The 22,672-nt window shown below is 43.7% G+C and overlaps 1 protein-coding gene across 2 annotated transcripts in view; it reads right to left on the minus strand.

Annotated features, from left to right (window-relative positions):
* The window catches only part of LOC124046091 (receptor tyrosine-protein kinase erbB-3-like), a 39,197-nt gene extending 17,270 nt beyond the window's left edge, over positions 1-21,927 (minus strand). For both annotated transcript variants that reach the window (XM_046366084.1, XM_046366083.1), the window contains exons 1-8: positions 21,439-21,927; positions 11,243-11,397; positions 10,894-11,080; positions 6,496-6,630; positions 5,998-6,060; positions 3,969-4,087; positions 3,100-3,241; positions 2,850-2,963 (exon numbers count right to left, since the gene is read on the minus strand). In XM_046366084.1, coding sequence (XP_046222040.1) covers positions 2,850-2,963; positions 3,100-3,241; positions 3,969-4,087; positions 5,998-6,060; positions 6,496-6,630; positions 10,894-11,080; positions 11,243-11,397; positions 21,439-21,517 — 994 coding nt within the window. In that variant the 5' untranslated portion in view covers positions 21,518-21,927. The remainder of the gene's footprint in view (positions 1-2,849; positions 2,964-3,099; positions 3,242-3,968; positions 4,088-5,997; positions 6,061-6,495; positions 6,631-10,893; positions 11,081-11,242; positions 11,398-21,438) is intronic.
* Positions 21,928-22,672: the final 745 nt, after the last annotated feature.

A 22,672-nucleotide genomic window follows, 5' to 3' on the forward strand; every position in this document is an offset into this window, starting at 1 on the left:
AGAGAGATATTACCCGGAAAACCTGAGTCTACGCCTTCACTATGGTGAATCACTAAAACAATACAGAAATACACTATGGAAAAAGAAGGAACAGCATGTCAGAAATCAGCTTGATGTAATTGAAGAATCCATAGACTCTAACCACTTCTGGGAAAATTGGAAAACACGAAACAAACAACAACACGAAGAATTATCTATCCAAAATGGAGATGTATGGGTAAACCACTTCTCCAATCTTTTTGGCTCTATAACAAAGAATAAAGAGCAAAAACATATACATGATCAAATACAGATCTTAGAATCAACTATTAAAGACTACCAGAACCCACTGGATTCTCCAATTACATTGAATGAGTTACAGGACAAAATAAAAACCCTCCAACCCAAAAAGGCCTGTGGTGTTGATGGTATCCTTAATGAAATGATCAAATATACAGACAACAAATTCCAATTGGCTATACTAAATCTCTTTAACATCATACTTAGCTCTGGCATCTTCCCCAATATTTGGAACCAAGGACTGATCACCCCAATCCACAAAAGTGGAGACAAATTTGACCCCAATAACTACCATGGAATATGTGTCAACAGTAACCTTGGGAAAATCCTCTGCATTATTATTAACAGCAGACTCGTACATTTCCTCAATGAAAACAATGTACTGAGCAAATGTCAAATTGGCTTTCTAACAAATTACCGTACAACAGACCATGTATTCACCCTGCACACCCTAATTGACAACCAAACAAACCAAAACAAAGGCAAAGTCTTCTCATGCTTTGTTGATTTCAAAAAAGCCTTCGACTCAATCTGGCATGAGGGTCTGCTATACAAACTGATGGAAAGTGGTGTTGGGGGTAAAACATACGACATTATAAAATCCATGTACACAAACAACAAGTGTGCGGTTAAAATTGGCAAAAAACACACACATTTCTTCACACAGGGTCGTGGGGTTAGACAGTGATGCAGCTTAAACCCCACCCTCTTCAACATATATATCAACGAATTGGCGCGGGCACTAGAAAAGTCTGCAGCACCCGGCCTCCCCCTGCTAGAATCCGAAGTCAAATGTCTGCTGTTTGCTGATGATCTGGTGCTTCTGTCACCAACCAAGGAGGGCCTACAGCAGCACCTAGATCTTATGCACAGATTCTGTCAGACCTGGGCCCTGACAGTAAATCTCAGTAAAACCAAAATAATGGTGTTCCAAAAAAGGTCCAGTCACCAGGACCACAAATACAAATTCCATCTAGACACTGTTGCCCTAGAGCACACAAAAAAACTATACATACCTTGGCCTAAACATCAGCGCCACAGGTAACTTCCACAAAGCTGTGAACGATCTGAGAGACAAGGCAAGAAGGGCATTCTATGCCATCAAAAGAAACATAAATTTCAACATACCAATTAGGATTTGGCTAAAAATACTTGAATCAGTCATAGAGCCCATTGCCCTTTATGGTTGTGAGGTCTGGGGTCCGCTCACCAACCAAGACTTCACAAAATGGGACAAACACCAAATTGAGACTCTGCACGCAGAATTCTGCAAAAATATCCTCCGTGTACAACGTAAAACACCAAATAATGCATGCAGAGCAGAATTAGGCCGATACCCACTAATTATCAAAATCCAGAAAAGAGCCGTTAAATTCTACAACCACCTAAAAGGAAGCGATTCACAAACCTTCCATAACAAAGCCATCACCTACAGAGAGATGAACCTGGAGAAGAGTCCCCTAAGCAAGCTGGTCCTGGGGCTCTGTTCACAAACACAAACACACCATACAGATCCCCAGGACAACAGCACAATTAGACCCAACCAAATCATGAGAAAACAAAAAGATAATTACTTAACACATTGGAAAGAATTAACAAAAAAACAGAGCAAATTAGAATGCTATTTGGACCTACACAGAGAGTACACAGCGGCAGAATACCTGACCACTGTGACTGACCCAAAATTAAGGAAAGCTTTGACTATGTACAGACTCAGTGAGCATAGCCTTGCTATTGAGAAAGGCCGCCGTAGGCAGACATGGCTCTCAAGAGAAGACGGGCTATGTGCCCACTGCCCACAAAATGAAGTGGAAACTGAGCTGCACTTCCTAACCTCCTGCCCAATGTATGACCATATTAGAGAGACATATTTCCCTCAGATTACACAGATCCACAAAGAATTCGAAAACAAATCCAATTTTGAAAAACTCCCATATCTACTGGGTGAAATTCCACAGTGTGCCATCACAACAGCAAGATTTGTGACCTGTTGCCACGAGAAAAGGGCAACCAGTGAAGAACAAACACCACTGTAAATACAACCCATATTTATGCTTATTTATTTTATCTTGTGTCTTTTAACCATCTGTACATAGTTAAAACACTGTATATATATATAATATGACATTTGTAATGTCTTTACTGTTTTGAAACTTCTGTATTTGTAATGTTTACTGTTAATGTTTGTTGTTTTTCACTTTATATATTCACTTTGTATGTTGTCTACCTCACTTGCTTTGGCAATGTTAACACATGTTTCCCATGCCAATAAAGCCCTTGAATTGAATTGAATTGAAAAATTGATATTCTCTTCTTTAGTCATGGGAAAACTGTCATCATGGTACTTCATAACTAACCCATGCTTCAATACCATAACCCCAAAGACCCGCAGTGCGTACGTGTATCATTGAGCACACTGTGTTGTACCAATATGCGCATACCAGAGCAAAATGATAGAAATAACCACATGCAATCCTTGCACAAACTACCAGCATCATCTAGCAGCAGTAAATCAACAGCCATTGAAAGTGAATGGAGTCCTGGTGTGTGTAATTGACTGCTGGATCTACCTTTAGGGCACAGTCCTCCACAGAGCTCACACTGCCTCTGACCAGTCCTCTCCACCTCCTTCTTGTCTGGAGGACAGCCACTCACACAGGAGCTGCCGTCCACCACGAAGTGGGCTGCGAGGGAGGGGGGAGAGAGAGAGGAGAGAGGGGGGAAGGAGGGAGGGAGGGAGGGAGATAAGACATACGGAACTCAAAAGGAAGAATGTTATAATACCAATGGAATACACACACACACAGGGAGGGTACTCACTGGGGCAGTGGGAGACGCAGATGGATCCGTACTGATACTTGGCGTTGGGGTTCGTCTCCATCTGAAACGTCTGCTTGTTGTAGATCAGAGTCTGGGGACACTGGGGCACACAGGACCTGGAGTCGTTGAAGTGGCCGCACGCCTGGGAGTAGGGAGGTAGACACACACGCACACACAAACACACACGCGCATACACATGCGTGCGTGCGCGCACACACAAACACATATACAGGAATGAATCACAAACTGCTTTACATTATCAATCTTATTAGGCTTAAAAGGCCTACTCCATCACTTAAAGCTGTTTAGATCGAGATAGAGGATTGAATTGAGAGAGAGACAGAGAGAGAGACAGACAGAGAGAGAGAGACAGACAGAGAGAGAGAGAGAGACAGAGAGAGAGAGAGTGAGAGAGAGAGAGACTGGGAGAGAGAGGGAGACAGAGAGAGAGAGAGAGTGAGAGAGAGAGAGAGACTGGGAGAGAGAGGGAGACAGAGAGAGAGAGTGAGAGAGAGAGGAGAGAGAGGGAGACAGAGAGAGACAGAGAGAGAGAGAGAGAGAGAGAGAGAGAGAGAGAGAGAGAGAGACAGCGAGAAAGAGAGACAGAGAGACAATGAGAGAGAGAGAGAGAGAGAGAGATTTTATTGTTATTATTATTTTTATTTCATTTTGTATTATTATTTACTACCATTTTCTATAATTATTTACTATCATTTATCATTTTGTTACAATGTATATTGTATACATTGTTGCTTTGGCAATATTGACACAATGTTTTTCATGCCAATAAAGCAGCTTGAATTTGAATTTGAATTTGAGAGAGAGAGAGTGAGAGAGACAGAGAGACAGAGGCAGTACTCAGCACTCACAAAGCAGTCCATATCCTGAGGTCCACTACAGCCACCTGCACACTCTATGTGACAGCAGTCCCTGGGGCTGGTCCCGAAACAACGACCGTTACACTGAGGGGCGCACACTGTCTTCGTCACTGAGGGGGACAGAGGAGGGCTAGTGAGGGGACAATATGGCCAACAACATGTGAGTGAGCGAGCTGGAAATAGAGAGAGGGATAGATAAAGGAGAAGAGAGAGAGAGAGAGAGAGAGAGAGAGAGAGAGAGAGAGAGAGAGAGAGAGAGAGAGAGAGAGAGAGAGAGAGAGAGAGAGAGAGAGAGAGAGAGAGAGAAGCGAGAGAGCGAGAGAGAGAGAGAGAGAGACCACTAAGAGACCATCCAGAGACCGTCCACAGACTATCCAGAGACCATCCAGAGACCATAAAGAGATTATCCAGAGACCATCCAGAAACCATCCATAGACCATCCAGAGGCCATTCAGAGACCATTCACAGACCATTCAGACCATCCAGAGACCATTAAGAGACCATCCAGAGACCATCCAGAAACCATCCAGAGGCCATTGAGAGACCATTCACAGACCATTCAAAGACCATTCCGACCATCCAGAGACCATTCAAATACCATTCAGAGACCATTCACAGACCATTCAAAGACCATTCCGACCATTCAGAGACCATTCAGATACCATTCAGAGACGTCCAGAGACCATTCAGAGACCATTCAGAGACTATCCACAGACCATCCAGGGACCATCCAGAGACCATTCAGAGACCATTCAGAGACAACAAACCATTCAGAGACCATTCAAACCATTCAGAGACCATTCAGAGACAATCCACAAACTATTCAGAGACTATCCAGAGACCATTCAGAGACCATCCACAGACCATCCACAGACCATCCACAGACCATCCAGAGACCATTCACAGACCATTCAGCGACCATTCACAGACCATCCATAGACCATCCACAGACCATCCAGAGACCATTCACAGACCATTCAGCGACCAGTCACAGACCATCCATAGACCATCCAGAGACCATTCAGAGACCATTCAGAGACCATTCAGAGACAATCCACAAAGCATTCAGAGACCATCCAGATATCATTCAGAGACCATCCACAGACCATTCAGAGACCATTCAGAGACAATCCAGCGACCATCCAGAGACCATCCAGAGACCATTCACAGACCATTCAAAGACCATTCAGAGACCATCCAAACACCAGCCAGAGACTATTCAGAGACCATTCACAGACCATTCAGAGAACATTCAGAGACCATCCACAGACCATCCAGAGACCATCCACAGACCATCCACAGACCATCCACAGATCATCCAGAGACCATTCACAGACCATCCATAGACCATCCACAGACCATCCAGAGACCATTCACAGACCATTCAGCGACCAGTCACAGACCATTCACAGACCATTCAGCGACCATTCACAGACCATCCAGAGACCATTCAGAGACCATCCACAGACCATCCAAAGACCATCCACAGACCATCCAGAGACAATTCACAGACCATTCAGCGACCATTCACAGACCATCCAGAGACCATCCACAAACCATTCAGAGACCATTCAGAGACCATTCAGAGACCATTCAGAGACAATCCACAAACTATTCAGAGACTATCCAGAGACCATTCAGAGACCATCCACAGACCATCCACAGACCATCCAGAGACCATCCACAGACCATCCAGAGACCATTCACAGACCATTCAGCGACCAGTCACAGACCATCCATAGACCATCCACAGACCATCCAGAGACAATTCACAGACCATTCAGCGACCATTCACAGACCATCCATAGACCATCCAGAGACCATCCAGAGACCATCCACAGACCATCCACAGACCATCCACAGACCATCCACAGATCATCCAGAGACCATTCACAGACCATCCAGAGACCATTCAGAGACCATTCAGAGACCATTCAAATACCATTCAGAGACCATCCAGAGACCATCCAGAGACCATTCAGAGACCATTCAAAGGCAGAGCAGGCAGAGATCAACTTACAGATCTGGCAGTGCACTTCATCAGGCCCCCAGCAGTTCTCCCCACAGGAGGGGTGACAAGGCCCTACAGATAATGGAACATCATTACCAGTCAGATATAGCAGCCAATGGCTCACCCAGGAATAGCGGTCAAAGAGGTCAAAGTTCATGCTCTAGCCAGAGTCTCAACCGGAATCCTGATCTCTTTTTTTATTTTCCAAATACATCAGATCAGTCTCTAATCAAATCAAAATCAAATCAAATGTTATTTGTCGCATGCACCGAATACAACAGGTGTAGTAGACCTTACTGGAGGGGGGGGGGTCCATATAAATAGTCTGGGTGGCCATTTGATTAGTTGTTCAGCAGTCTTATGGCTTGGGGGTAGAAGCTGTGAAGGAGCCTTTTGGTCCTAGACCTGGCGTTCCGGTACCGCTTACCTTGTGGTACCAGAGAGAACAGTCTGTGACTTGGGTCATAGCTCTAACTACTTGTCCTATTCTAATGGACAGACACTGACCTCTCTCGCCGTTCAACTGGATGTCAATGGGAGCATTGGCCCTATCCCTGTCCCTCACAATATCATCCCAGTTCACCGAGGGACCATATCTCAGGAACCTGTTGTGGACGATCTGGACGCCTCCCTCCAGAATCTCTGTAGAGAGAGCGAGTAAGAGAGAGCGAGAGAGAAAGTGAGAGAGAGGGGGAGAGGGTGAGGGAGAGAGAGAAATCAGTTGGCAGGAATTCTAGGGAGACAGTTCCAATTTGACTCTCCTTACATTAAACAATAACCCAGACTTGCTGGAGCATGTAGGAAGAACCTGCTCTTCTCTGGGAAGCTGGAGGGTTTGTGTAAGATGTTAGACACATGTACACAAGCACACAGATACAACTGAAGGTGAAACCCTGTGTCGTCGGTAATACTGGAAACTCTGCTTTCACAGTATGGGTAGCGTCCCAAATGGTGAATGATTGCACTACTTTTGAACAGACCCTATGCTTTATAAAGGTAATTAGGTTTCCATTTGGGATGCACACATAATCATTAATCAGGTCTTCACCATCAATCCTCCTTCACCCTCCCCCCCCCCCCCCCCACCCCCCACCCACCCTCGCCATGCTACACTACACACCTGTCTGCACACTAAGGGTGTGGTGTACTACAGTAACCCCAAGAGATTCCTAGCTACTGCCTCCCACACACTCGATACACCACATAGTATCTTCTCAAGTATTTCACTATCCACATTGGTAAGAGCAAACACATTACACATATTACATTGTTTGACGTCCTTGTCTGGACTCTATCCTCTTCTCTTCTGTTCTCTCTATCATTTCTCATCTGTCCACCCTCTTTTGTTTTTCCTCATTTAATTGGTACTCTATTAGTTCTCTCTCTAAGATTGTGGACATGAAGCTAGGGTTAGGGTTGTGGTTGGGGCTAGGGTAGAACCGGGATGTGGACATGAAGCTAGGGTTAGGGTTGTGGTTGGGGCTAGGGTAGAACCGGGATGTGGACATGAAGCTAGGGTTAGGGTTGTGGTTGGGGCTAGGGTTGAACCGGGATGTGGACATGAAGCTAGGGTTAGGGTTGTGGTTGGGGCTAGGGTTGAACCGGGATGTGGACATGAAGCTAGGGTTAGGGTTGTGGTTGGGGCTAGGGTTGAACCGGGATGTAGATATGAAGCTAGGGTTATGATTGTGGTTGGGGCTAGGGTTGAACCGGGATGTGGATATGAAGCTAGGGTTAGGGTTGTGGTTGGGGCGAGGGTTGAACCGGGATGTGGATATGAAGCTAGGGTTAGGGTTGTGGTTAAGGCTAGGGTTGAACCGGGATGTGGATATGAAGCTAGGGTTAGGGTTATGGTTGGGGCTAGGGTTGAACCGGGATGTAGATATGAAGCTAGGGTTAGGGTTGTGGTTGGGGCTAGGGTTGAACCGGGATGTGGATATGAAGCTAAGGTTAGGGTTGTGGTTGGGGCGAGGGTTGAACCGGGATGTGGATATGAAGCTAGGGTTAGGGTTGTGGTTAAGGCTAGGGTTGAACCGGGATGTGGATATGAAGCTAGGGTTAGGGTTGTGGTTGGGGTTAGGGTAGAACCGGGATGTGGATATGAAGCTAGGGTTAGGGTTGTGGTTGGGGCTAGGGTAGAACCGAGATGTGGACATGAAGCTAGGGTTAGGGTTGTGGTTGGGGCTAGGGTTGAACCGGGATGTGGATATGAAGCTAGGGTTATGATTGTGGTTGGGGCTAGGGTTGAACCGGGATGTGGATATGAAGCTAGGTTTGTGTTTGGGGCTAGAGTTGAACCGGGATGTGGATATGAAGCTAGGGTTAGGGTTGTGGTTGGGGCGAGGGTTGAACCGGGATGTGGATATGAAGCTAAGGTTGTGTTTGGGGCTAGGGTTGAACCGGGATGTGGATATGAAGCTAGGGTTAGGGTTGTGGTTGGGGCGAGGGTTGAACCGGGATGTGGATATGAAGCTAGGGTTAGGGTTGTGGTTGGGGCGAGGGTTGAACCGGGATGTGGATATGAAGCTAGGGTTAGGGTTATGGTTGGGGCTAGGGTTGAACCGGGATGTGGATATGAAGCTAGGGTTAGGGTTGTGGTTGGGGCTAGGGTTGAACCGGGATGTGGATATGAAGCTAGGGTTAGGGTTGTGGTTGGGGCGGTTGGGTTGAACGGGGATGTGGATATGAAGCTAGGGTTAGGGTTGTGGTTGGGGCTAGGGTTGAACCGGGATGTGGATATGAAGCTAGGGTTAGGGTTGTGGTTGGGGCGAGGGTTGAACCGGGATGTGGATATGAAGCTAGGGTTAGGGTTGTGGTTGGGGCTAGGGTTGAACCGGGATGTGGACATGAAGCTAGGGTTAGGGTTGTGGTTGGGGCTAGGGTTGAACCGGGATGTGGATATGAAGCTAGGGTTAGGGTTGTGGTTGGGGCTAGGGTTGAACCGGGATGTGGATATGAAGCTAGGGTTAGGGTTGTGGTTGGGGCTAGGGTTGAACCGGGATGTGGAAATGAAGCTAGGGTTAGGGTTGTGGTTGGGGCTAGGTTTAGGGTAATACTTTAAATAGACTGCTAAACAGTCAATTAGTGGTACCTGAACTATCTGCACTGACTCTATCTTACCCTACGCACGCTCACTAGACTTTATATACACACCATATACACACTCACTCACTCACACACACCAAACTATCCCTCCCACACAAAACCAACACACAACACACAAACAATATACACTCACACACTTTTACACTCATCATATGCTGCTGCTACTCTGTTCTTTATTTTACTCTTATTATTATCAATTATCAATGTCTAGTCACTTTACCCTGCCTTCATGTACATATCTACCTCAAATATCTTATTATTATCTATCCTGATGCCTAGTCACTTTACCCTGCCTTCATTTACATATCTACCTCAAATATCTTATTATTATCTATCCTGATGCCTAGTCACTTTACCCTGCCTTCATTTACATATCTACCTCAAATACCTTATTATTATCTATCCTGATGCCTAGTCACTTTACCCTGCCTTCATTTACATATCTACCTCAAATACCTTATTATTATCTATCCTGATGCCTAGTCACTTTACCCTGCCTTCATTTACATATCTACCTCAAATACCTTATTATTATCTATCCTGATGCCTAGTCACTTTACCCTGCCTTCATTTACATATCTACCTCAAATACCTTATTATTATCTATCCTGATGCCTAGTCACTTTACCCTGCCTTCATTTACATATCTACCTCAAATACCTTATTATTATCTATCCTGATGCCTAGTCACTTTACCCTGCCTTCATTTACATATCTACCTCAAATACCTTATTATTATCTATCCTGATGTCTAGTCACTTTACCCTGCCTTCATTTACATATCTACCTCAAATACCTTATTATTATCTATCCTGATGCCTAGTCACTTTACCCTGCCTTCATTTACATATCTACCTCAAATACCTTATTATTATCTATCCTGATGCCTAGTCACTTTACCCTGCCTTCATTTACATATCTACCTCAAATACCTTATTATTATCTATCCTGATGCCTAGTCACTTTACCCTGCCTTCATTTACATATCTACCTCAAATACCTTATTATTATCTATCCTGATGCCTAGTCACTTTACCCTGCCTTCAATTACATATCTACCTCCATACCTTGTACCTCCACACATTGATCTGGTACTGCATATACTGTAGCTCCACATTGATCTGGTACGGGTACTCCCTGTATATAGCTCCACATTGATCTGGTACTAGTACTCCCTGTATATAGCTTCACATTGATCTGGTACTGGTACTTCCTGCATATAGCTCCACATTGATCTGGTACTAGTACTCCCTGTATATAGCTCCACATTGATCTGGTACTCCCTGCATATAGCTCCATATTGATCTGGTACTGGTACTTCCTGTATATAGATCCACATTGATCTGTTGCTGGTACTCCCTGTATATAGCTCCACATTGATCTGTTGCTGGTACTCCCTGTATATAGCTCTATTCTTGTGTATTTTATTTTATTCTTCTTCTTTTAGTTACTATTTATTTTTAATCATTATTTTTTTTAAACTTAGCATTGTTAGGAAAGGTTCGTAGGCAAGCATTTCACTATAAAGTCTACACCAGCTGTATTCAGTGCATGTGATAAATAACGTTTGATTTCATTTGATTTGTATCCTACTTGAAATCCTTGTTCTCTTTGGACCCATATGGTACTGGAGCTTCACTCTGCCTGGCTCTCTCTTTGACCCAGGGAAGCACCGGTTCAGTTGATCCACTATCCCTCCTTCTCATCTCCACTCTTTCCTTCTGTACTCTCCATCTCTCATCTTCCTCTACCCACTCCCTCCTGCTCTCCTCCACCCCTTCCTCCCTCTCCTCTCCTCACCGGTGAGGTGTGTGAGTCCCAGGTGCTGCAGTCCATTGGAGCCCTGCTTGGGGTAGTTGAGGAACACAGAGAGGGCGAAGCCCCGGTCGTACAGGCTGTTACCACGGATCACCCGCAGCTGTTCCAGAGGCAGCCGTCTGAAGTGGTTCATGGCGATTAGGATGTAGCCCGTTACCTCTCTGATGGTCTGGAGGGACAGGAGTTAGAATAAGGTTAGAGACAGTCACATTAACAGATTACCTCGATTACCAGCGGAGGCCTCATGGACTAGAAGAAGAAGAAGATGACAACAACAAAAACAAGAACAAGAACAAGAACAGAGAATAGAACAAAATGGCTGCTATCTCACCCCTAGGAAGGAGAAGTCCCAGTCAGCCTCTATCTGAGTGATCTCCAGGTTACCCATAATAATCTCGCAGCCTGTGTAGCGGTCCTTGATCAGGTTGTACTGGTTCTCCTGAGATCCTGTGGAGCTCAGCCCATTCTGGGTACCAGGACACACCACTGAGGAAACACACACAGGGAAGAAGGGGCATCAGACGACAGACTGTTTGTTGTCAGAGTTGTTCATATAAGGAATCGGTCAAATTCCATAGCATTTTTCCACAAATACTTATGTCACAATGTGCTCAACAGACTTAGTGTACCTGGACATTTGGATTCATCACGTTGATGAGGGATCTATAATTGTGATGAATAATCTATTGACACTTTGTCTGATGTTTTTGTGCATTGATATGTCTGAAACATGTCTGTAGCTGTGTTTGATGTTAGATCTGTCGATATGTCTGAAACATGTCTGTAGCAGTGTCTGTAGCTGTGTTTGATGTTATATCTGTTGATATGTCTGAAACATGTCTGTAGCAGTGTCTGTAGCTGTGTTTGACGTTAGATCTGTCGATATGTCTGAAACATGTCTGTAGCTGTGTTTGATGTTAGATCTGTCGATATGTCTGAAACATGTCTGTAGCTGTGTTTGATGTTAGATCTGTTGATATGTCTGAAACATGTCTGTAGCTGTGTTTGATGTTAGATCTGTCGATATGTCTGAAACATGTCTGTAGCAGTGTCTGTAGCTGTGTTTGATGTTATATCTGTTGATATGTCTGAAACATGTCTGTAGCAGTGTCTGTAGCTGTGTTTGACGTTAGATCTGTCGATATGTCTGAAACATGTCTGTAGCAGTGTCTGTAGCTGTGTTTGATGTTAGATCTGTTGATATGTCTGAAACATGTCTGTAGCAGTGTCTGTAGCTGTGTTTGATGTTAGATCTGTTGATATGTCTGAAACATGTCTGTAGCTGTGTCTGTAGCTGTGTTTGATGTTAGATCTGTTGATATGTCTGAAACATGTCTGTAGCTGTGTTTGATGTTAGATCTGTCGATATGTCTGAAACATGTCTGTAGCAGTGTCTGTAGCTGTGTTTGATGTTATATCTGTTGATATGTCTGAAACATGTCTGTAGCAGTGTCTGTAGCTGTGTTTGACGTTAGATCTGTCGATATGTCTGAAACATGTCTGTAGCAGTGTCTGTAGCTGTGTTTGATGTTAGATCTGTTGATATGTCTGAAACATGTCTGTAGCAGTGTCTGTAGCTGTGTTTGATGTTAGATCTGTTGATATGTCTGAAACATGTCTGTAGCTGTGTCTGTAGCTGTGTTTGATGTTATATCTGTTGATATGTCTGAAACATGTCTGTAGCTGTGTTTGATGTTAGATCTGTTGATATGTCTGAAACATGTCTGTAGCAGTGTCTGTAGCTGTGTTTGATGTTAGATCTGTTGATATGTCTGAGACATGTCTGTAGCAGTGTCTGTAGCTGTGTTTGATGTTAGATCTGTTGATATGTCTGAGACATGTCTGTAGCAGTGTCTGTAGCTGTGTTTGATGTTAGATCTGTTGATATGTCTGAGACATGTCTGTAGCAGTGTCTGTAGCTGTGTTTGATGTTAGATCTGTTGATATGTCTGAGACATGTCTGTAGCAGTGTCTGTAGCTGTGTTTGATGTTAGATCTGTTGATATGTCTGAAACATGTCTGTAGCAGTGTCTGTAGCTGTGTTTGATGTTAGATCTGTCGATATGTCTGAAACATGTCTGTAGCAGTGTCTGTAGCTGTGTTTGATGTTAGATCTTTTGATATGTCTGAAACGTGTCTGTAGCAGTGTATGTAGCTGTGTTTGATGTTAGATCTGTTGATATGTCTGAAACATGTCTGTAGCAGTGTCTGTAGCTGTGTTTGATGTTAGATCTGTTGATATGTCTGAAACATGTCTGTAGCAGTGTCTGTAGCTGTGTTTGATGTTAGATCTGTTGATATGTCTGAAACATGTCTGTAGCAGTGTCTGTAGCTGTGTTTGATGTTAGATCTGTTGATATGTCTGAGACATGTCTGTAGCAGTGTCTGTAGCTGTGTTTGATGTTAGATTTGTTGATATGTCTGAGACATGTCTGTAGCAGTGTCTGTAGCTGTGTTTGATGTTAGATTTGTTGATATGTCTGAGACATGTCTGTAGCAGTGTCTGTAGCTGTGTTTGATGTTAGATCTGTTGATATGTCTGAGACATGTCTGTAGCAGTGTCTGTAGCTGTGTTTGATGTTAGATCTGTTGATATGTCTGAGACATGTCTGTAGCAGTGTCTGTAGCTGTGTTTGATGTTAGATCTGTTGATATGTCTGAGACATGTCTGTAGCAGTGTCTGTAGCTGTGTTTGATGTTAGATCTGTTGATATGTCTGAAACGTGTCTGTAGCTGTGTTTGATGTTAGATCTGTTGATATGTCTGAAACATGTCTGTAGCAGTGTCTGTAGCTGTGTTTGATGTTAGATCTGTTGATATGTCTGAGACATGTCTGTAGCAGTGTCTGTAGCTGTGTTTGATGTTAGATCTGTTGATATGTCTGAAACGTGTCTGTAGCTGTGTTTGATGTTAGATCTGTTGATATGTCTGAAACGTGTCTGTAGCTGTGTTTGATGTTAGATCTGTTGATATGTCTGAGACATGTCTGTAGCAGTGTCTGTAGCTGTGTTTGATGTTAGATCTGTTGATATGTCTGAGACATGTCTGTAGCAGTGTCTGTAGCTGTGTTTGATGTTAGATCTGTTGATATGTCTGAGACATGTCTGTAGCAGTGTCTGTAGCTGTGTTTGATGTTAGATCTGTTGATATGTCTGAGACATGTCTGTAGCAGTGTCTGTAGCTGTGTTTGATGTTAGATCTGTTGATATGTCTGAGACATGTCTGTAGCAGTGTCTGTAGCTGTGTTTGATGTTAGATCTGTTGATATGTCTGAAACGTGTCTGTAGCTGTGTTTGATGTTAGATCTGTTGATATGTCTGAAACATGTCTGTAGCAGTGTCTGTAGCTGTGTTTGATGTTAGATCTGTTGATATGTCTGAGACATGTCTGTAGCAGTGTCTGTAGCTGTGTTTGATGTTAGATCTGTTGATATGTCTGAAACGTGTCTGTAGCTGTGTTTGATGTTAGATCTGTTGATATGTCTGAAACGTGTCTGTAGCTGTGTTTGATGTTAGATCTGTTGATATGTCTGAGACATGTCTGTAGCAGTGTCTGTAGCTGTGTTTGATGTTAGATCTGTTGATATGTCTGAGACATGTCTGTAGCAGTGTCTGTAGCTGTGTTTGATGTTAGATCTGTTGATATGTCTGAGACATGTCTGTAGCAGTGTCTGTAGCTGTGTTTGATGTTAGATCTGTTGATATGTCTGAAACATGTCTGTAGCAGTGTCTGTAGCTGTGTTTGATGTTAGATCTGTTGATATGTCTGAAACATGTCTGTAGCAGTGTCTGTAGCTGTGTTTGATGTTAGATCTGTTGATATGTCTGAGACATGTCTGTAGCAGTGTCTGTAGCTGTGTTTGATGTTAGATCTGTTGATATGTCTGAAACATGTCTGTAGCAGTGTCTGTAGCTGTGTTTGATGTTAGATCTGTCGATATGTCTGAAACATGTCTGTAGCAGTGTCTGTAGCTGTGTTTGATGTTAGATCTGTTGATATGTCTGAAACATGTCTGTAGCAGTGTCTGTAGCTGTGTTTGATGTTAGATCTGTTGATATGTCTGAGACATGTCTGTAGCAGTGTCTGTAGCTGTGTTTGATGTTAGATCTGTTGATATGTCTGAGACATGTCTGTAGCAGTGTCTGTAGCTGTGTTTGATGTTAGATCTGTTTATACAGTGGGGAGAACAAGTATTTGATACACTGCCGATTTTGCAGGTTTTCCCTACTTACAAAGCATGTAGAGGTCTGTAATTTTTATCGTAGGTACACTTCAACTGTGAGAGATGGAATCTAAAAACAAAAATCCAGAAAATCACATTGTATGATTTTTAAGTAATTAATTAGCATTTTATTGCATGACATAAGTATTTGATACATCAGAAAAGCAGAACTTAATATTTGGTACAGAAACCTTTGTTTGCAATTACAGAGATCATACGTTTCCTGTAGTTCTTGACCAGGTTTGCACACAACTGCAGCAGGGATTTTGGCCCACTCCTCCATAAAGACCTTCTCCAGATTCTTCAGGTTTCGGGGCTGTCGCTGGGCAATATGGACTTTCAGCTCCCTCCAAAGATTTTCTATTGGGTTCAGGTCTGGAGACTGGCTAGGCCACTCCAGGACCTTGAGATGCTTCTCACGGAGCCACTCCTTAGTTGCCCTGGCTGTGTGTTTTGGGTCGTTGTTATGCTGGAAGACCCAGCCACGACCCAATGCTCTTACTGAGGGAAGGAGGTTGTTGGCCAAGATCTTGCGATATATAGCCCCATTCATCCTCCCCTCAATACGGTGCAGTCGTCCTGTCCCCTTTGCAGAAAAGCATCCCCAAAGAATGATGTTTCCACCTCCATACTTCACGGTTGGGATGGTGTTCTTGGGGTTGTACTTATCCTTCTTCTTCCTCCAAACACGGCGAGTGTTTGGAGGAAGAAGAGCTCTATTGGAGGAAGAAGAGCTCAAAAAGCTCTATTTTGGTCTCATCAGACCACATGACCTTGTCCCATTCCTCCTCTGGATCATCCAGATGGTCAGTGGCAAACTTCAGACGGGCCTGGACATGCGCTGACCTGAGCAGGGGGACCTTGCGTGCGCTGCAGGATTTTAATCCATGACGGCGTAGTGTGTTACTAATGGTTTCTTTGAGACTGTGGTCTCTTCAGGTCATTGACCAGGTCCTGCCATGTAGTTCTGGGCTGATCCCTCATCTTCCTCATGATCATTGATGCCCCACGAAGTGAGATCTTGCATGGAGCCCCAGACCGAGGGTGATTGACCGTCTTCCATTTTCTAATAATTGCGCCAACAGTTGTTGCCTTCTCACGAAGTTGCTTGCCTATTGTCCTGTAGCCTATCCCAGCCTTGTGCAGGTCTACAATTTTTTCCTGATGTCTTTACACAGCTCTCTGGTCTTGGCCATTGTGGAGAGGTTGGAGTCTGTTTGATTGAGTGTGTGGACAGGTGTATTTTATACAGGTAACGAGTTCAAACAGGTGCAGTTAATACAGGTAATGAGTGGAGAACAGGAGGGCTTCTAAAATAAAAACTAACAGGTCTGTGAGAGCCAGAATTCTTACTGGTTGGTAGGTGATCAAATTCTTATGTCACGCAATAAAATGCAAATTAATTACTTAAAGATCATACAATGTGATTTTCTGGATTTTTGTTTTAGATTCCGCCTCTCACAGTTGAAGTGTACCTATGATAAAAAATTACAGACCTCTACATGCTTTGTAAGGAGGTAAACTTGCAAAATCGGCAGTGTATCAAATACTTGTTCTCCCCACTGTATGTCTGAAACATGTCTGTAGCAGTGTCTGTAGCTGTGTTTGATGTTAGATCTGTTGATATGTCTGAAACGTGTCTGTAGCAGTGTCTGTAGCTGTGTTTGATGTTAGATCTGTCGATATGTCTGAAACATGTCTGTAGCAGTGTCTGTAGCTGTGTTTGATGTTAGATCTGTTGATATGTCTGAAACGTGTCTGTAGCAGTGTCTGTAGCTGTGTTTGATGTTAGATCTGTTGATATGTCTGAAACGTGTCTGTAGCAGTGTCTGTAGCTGTGTTTGAGTTTATGTCTGTTGATATGTCTGAAACATGTCTGTAGCAGTGTATGTAGCTGTGTTTGATGTTAGAGCTGTTGATATGTCTGAAACATGTCTGTAGCAGTGTCTGTAGCTGTGTTTGATGTTAGATCTGTTGATATGTCTGAAACATGTCTGTAGCAGTGTATGTAGCTGTGTTTGATGTTATATCGGTTGATATGTCTGAAACGTGTCTGGAGCAGTGTTTGAAGCAGTGCAGGCCATAACCCCTCTACATGTAGTGGACCAGGCCTCAGGCTGATAGAGGGTGGATGGGGCGGAACATGGTCTTGCCAGACAAAGAATATCATTGTAAAGGTCTGAGCTATAAATGTGAACAGTGTGTCCCAGTCAGACTCCAAGTAAGAGTGATGAGTGATACAGTGACAGATAGTACTTCTGTGTGTGTGTGTGTGTGTGTGTGTGTGTGTGTGTGTGTGTGTGTGTGTGTGTGTGTGTGTGTGTGTGTGTGTGTGTGTGTGTGTGTGTGTGTGTGTGTGTGTGTGTGTGTGTGTGTGTGTGTGTGTGTGTGTGTGTGTGTGTGTGTGTGTGTGTGTGTGTGTGTGTGTGTGTGTGTGTGCGCGTGTGTGTGTGTGATAGAGGACCCACAGTGCTGAGATCATGGTAATGGGACAAAAGGCCATGTGTGAGAGGAGAGCTCCAGTCTGGTCAAAGGAGGGGAGATAGAGAGGCAGGAAGGAGACATGGAGACCATCTCTTATTTGCCACTTATAACAGTCACATTCACAGATATTGTGCAGTGTAAGCTCTGCACATTCACCGTAACATCTCTCTATGTTGTGCAGACACATTCATGGCGGCTATGCATATGCTGAATGTGCAGGGAAGGCTCCTCCAATCGAAACAGCATCGAAACACACAACACCGTATTGGCACATTCTATCAGATTTTGGCTACATTATGCATGCACATTGTGCATCTGCATATACGCAATAGCTGAGAAGGGTATCCTTCCCCCAAAAGGTTGACAATCCACAGGAGACAAAGCAAATCTACTATAGAGTACTGTCATCTAAATCTATTCCATAGCTATTCAACCCGAGCAGTTGCATGCGTGACTGGACACAATGAAATGAAACTGTTCTTCCTTATTAATACATTAGTCATTACCTTCAACTGTCTCAACTGTGTTGGCAGCTGTAGCTCACAATTGAATGGGAACACCTTATCACTACATCTGAACTTCAGCTTCTCGGGTGCTCTTCTTATCAGTGACTTGTGAATGATATCAGAGGATGACTAATACATGGAGAGCTGAAAGTTGACAAGGATGGCTCTTAAAATGTTGAGAATTCTCGGAGGCGTGCGCACTCGCATGGAAGGACGCATGCATGCGCACGTACGTACATAGGCGCGTATTTACGCACACACACACGCACTCACATCCTATGGGTAATCCATATCTTTGTACACTCGCTCATTCACACATAGTCCTGAGCAAATATTTTCCCAGAAGAGGAGTGGAGTTAGAAAGGACAACACAAAGCACCTAATCCAGCCACAGCACACACTGATTCGGGCTCAAAGGGCAGTTTTAGCCCTCTGCAAACACATAGATGGGAGTGCGGACTGGACAGAAAAAAAAGAGAGACTGAGGAAAAATCCATCAGGAAGTAAAATATAGATGGATGCACACAAGCACATATTCCTATTTTGCTGAAAGCATGGAAGCATGAAACGATCTCTTATCTACCAGAGCATTGGGATGTTGCATTAATAACTACTCAATTCCAACATGGACAGCAAAATACACAAACTACAACCAACTATTGTATACACCCAACTCAGCGCTCCTCACTGGTAAACAACCGCCAACAGTCACTCAAAGCAACAAGTGTCATCAATTTGAATGAGCCAATTGACCTCCAGTGTCCTTTACAACAGGGGCAATAGACTCTCAGTCACTTGTGTCCCCTGGCACTGGATATCAGCTCTGTGTGTGTGGCACATTGCCAGCACTGGCTAAATGGCTGACATATTACTGCAATCAGAAAGGCTTATTACAGTGTGGTAATGTAGTGTAGCAAAAGTTCCCTCCTCTGAGAGGAACAGAGCAGCTATCTGATCTCTAAAATAGAGGGAAGGGGGGGGGTGAGAGATAGGGGAGAGACCGGAGATTGAGAGAGAGAGCGAGAGAGAGAGAGAGAGAGAGAGAGAGAGAGAGAGAGAGAGAGAGAGAGAGAGAGAGAGAGAGAGAGAGAGAGAAAGACAGAGAGAGAGAGATCGAGAGAGAGAGAGCGAGAGAGAGAGAGAACAAGAACGGGAGAGTGAGAATGAAGAAAGAAGGATGAAGAAAGAGAGAAGGATATAGAAGGTTTTGGTTAATGACTGAAACGGTCAACTGAACACCCCCCCCAGGAGGTGCTTAATGAGGCATATACAGAGTCAATCTTGTTTATAGTCTACGCACAACAGGACATTGTCTACCCTTATTGAGTCGACATGTTCTCGTCCCACAAAACATCCCATGAGTTGCATGAAACCAACCGGGGGTTTCCCACTTTCAAGTGGATGAAACAGCACCGAAAACACTTCGGTCTATCATCACCTGAGTCCACCTTCAAGTGGATGAAACAGCACCGAAAACACTTCGGTCTATCATCACCTGAGTCCACCTTCAAGTGGATGAAACAGCACCGAAAACACTTCGGTCTATCATCACCTGAGTCCACCGTAACAACCTGACAAAAGCCTTGACTGATACCTGTTTCTAGTGTTGGAGATGCTGACCTGTCACTGTCAGGGCCACAGGTACTTGAGCTGTGTTCTGCTCTGCTCTACTGTTCTGCTCTACTGTGACTCAAGAGGGCAGACAGGTGATTCATCTACAGTCACCAAGACCAGAAGATAGACCGACACATCCCCTCACGTGAAACGGGGGAAAGAACAGTAAACAGTGTATCAGTGTTTTGTTACTTGGGGTGTTTTGTGTTTTTGTGTGAGCCCCAGGAAGAATAGCTGCTGCTATTGGGGATCCGAATAAACCAAACCAAACTTTGGGAACAGGAATGTAACCTCTTGAGAAATAGACTTTTTTTGTTTGTGCGCGCGCGCGTGTGTGTGTGTGGTTTGGTTTTACTATCCTTGTGGGTACCAGAAGTCTAGGATAGTAAAACAAGGAACATTTGGACCAGTGGGGACATTTTGCCGCTCCCCACAAGGAAAATGGCTATTTTAGGCTTAGGGGTTAGGTTTAGGGTTAGGGTTACAACTAGGGTTAGGGTTAGGGTTAGGGTTAGGAGTTAGGTTTAGGGTTAGGGGTTAGGGTTAGGGTTAGGTTAGGGTTAGGGTTAGGGTTAGGGTTAGGGTTAGGGTTAGGGTTAGGCTTAGGGGTTAGGTTTAGGGTTACAACTAGGGTTAGGGTTAGGGTTAGGGTTAGGGTTACAACTAGGGTTAGGGTTAGGGTTACAACTAGGGTTAGGGGGTTAGGGTTACAACTAGGGTTAGGGTTAGGGTTAGGGTTACAACTAGGGTTAGGGTTAGGGGTTAGGGTTAGGGTTAGGGTTAGGGGTTAGGGTTAGGGTTAGGCGTTAGGTTTAGGGTTAGGCTTAGGCTTAGGGGTTAGGTTTAGGGTTAGGGTTACAACTAGGGTTAGGGTTAGGAGTTAGGTTTAGTTTTTAAGGTTAAGGTTAGTGTTAGGTTAAGAGTTCAGGTTTTAGGGGTAGGGGTTATGGAAAATAGGATTTTGAGGTTAGGGTTAGGGTTAGGGTTAGGGTTCGGGTTAGGGTTAGGGGTTAGGTTTAGTTTTAATGTTAAGGTTAGTGTTAGGTTAAGAGTTCAGGTATAGGGGTAGGGGTTATGGAAAATTGGATTTTGAGAATAGGGTTAGGGTTAAGGTTAGGGTTAGGCTTAGGCTTAGGCTTAGGGGTTAGGTTTAGTTTTAAGGTTAAGGTTAGTGTTAGGTTAAGAGTTCAGGTTTAGGGGTAGGGGTTATGGAAAATAGGATTTTGAGGTTAGGGTTAGGGTTAGGGTTAGGGTTAGGCTTAGGCTTAGGGGTTAGGTTTAGTTTTAAGGTTAAGGTTAGTGTTAGGTTAAGAGTTCAGGTTTAGGGGTAGGGGTTATGGAAAATTGGATTTTGAGAATAGGGTTAGGGTTAAGGTTAGGGTTAGGCTTAGGCTTAGGGGTTAGGTTTGGTTTTAAGGTTAAGGTTAGTGTTAGGTTAAGAGTTCAGGTTTTGGGGTAGGGGTTATGGAAAATAGGATTTTGAATGGGAATCAAGGATAGTAAAACAAACGTGTGTGTGTGTGTGTGATACATTCTCATGAAAATGATCAAAACAATTCAAGAATGCTTGATTAAAAGAGTATGAACAGCCTATACACACTGAATTGATTTCCTGGTTTACAACTCTATATGCAAAGTTTGTAGTTTATTTTTTGGCTATTTGATTTAGTGACACATATCACCATTCATAAAATCACCTACCTTCCTGTGTTTGAGACGACGTGTGCTGTAGACATGATATAAATATAACACACAGAACGGACACCTGCCAACAGTCCATGTTTAGGTCCAAACCAGTCCAATAATAACCATGTCCAGGTCGAGCAGGTCGGTTTAATCCCCAAGATGTCCTCGATTTGTTAATGAGACGTTCGTTTTTAAAGGCAATAAAGATCAGCAAATTATGGCTTCAAGATAGATTTTCAGAATACTCCAAGTCCACTTTCAGTTGATGATAGGTCCAGGTTTCAGTATCACGGTGACTTCAGCTTTCACTGGGATACGTAGCCTAAAGTTAATTTACAATGTTGCAATATCTTGAAACACCAACAAAAAACATAAACGATTGTTTTTATATTCTTTATTTTTATGCAATTCTGAGATGGTCCGTCAATTTCGGAGTTTGGCAAACGTGAACTAGTTTTTTTAACGCTCAGCTCTCACTCCCTAGCCGTGATCCACACCAGACAGCTCACTTGATTGGCCAGATCAGTTTGTTTTGCCGCTCGGAGGTCGTTCCCTCTGAGCGCTGAGAAAATCAATTTCATGTGGCTACTGTAAAACATTACCAGAACATTTGCAACGAATAAAAGGTCAAGGATTCATCTGATATACAATTATATGAAAACAACCATATCTAGACAAATGTGTAAATTATATCACAGTAAATAAGCGTATTATAGTAATGGAATAAACCAGTTCATGGATCCGTTTTTTAATCTTTAATCTGGTTATTGCTTGGGAATCCTGTCGTTAAAATTATTAGGTTTACACAGACATTCAGTTACTCAAATTGATGAGAATAATAACAAGTGTAGGCTAATAACAACATACTTGCTTATCCATGAAAATACATCTTAAGAAAAGCTTAGCATGCTTCCCGAAACTATATAAGAACTGTATTTAGCATAATCCTAGACGTGGGTATTTTTGTTCCATGTAGAGTATTTGGGATGGGACCAGTGTTACTTTCATTCAGTGTCAGGGTTAGGGTCTGAGAGGCTGTGCTGTCTCTATGCAGTGAAGGGCAGTATTGTTCTCCAGCCCTGTCAACTGGTTAATCAGTGCTGCTTTGATACGTATGGAGTAGCCTGTCACAATGGCATCATTGTCAAATGGTCAAGTGACATCTGATCCCAAACCCAGAACATAGAATCTATGCTACAGAAGGGAACACAGAACACACAACACAGAAGACAGAACAGGGCCAACATTC

This window comes from Oncorhynchus gorbuscha, linkage group LG10, assembly GCF_021184085.1.
Source record: "Oncorhynchus gorbuscha isolate QuinsamMale2020 ecotype Even-year linkage group LG10, OgorEven_v1.0, whole genome shotgun sequence".
Taxonomy (NCBI): domain Eukaryota; kingdom Metazoa; phylum Chordata; class Actinopteri; order Salmoniformes; family Salmonidae; genus Oncorhynchus; species Oncorhynchus gorbuscha.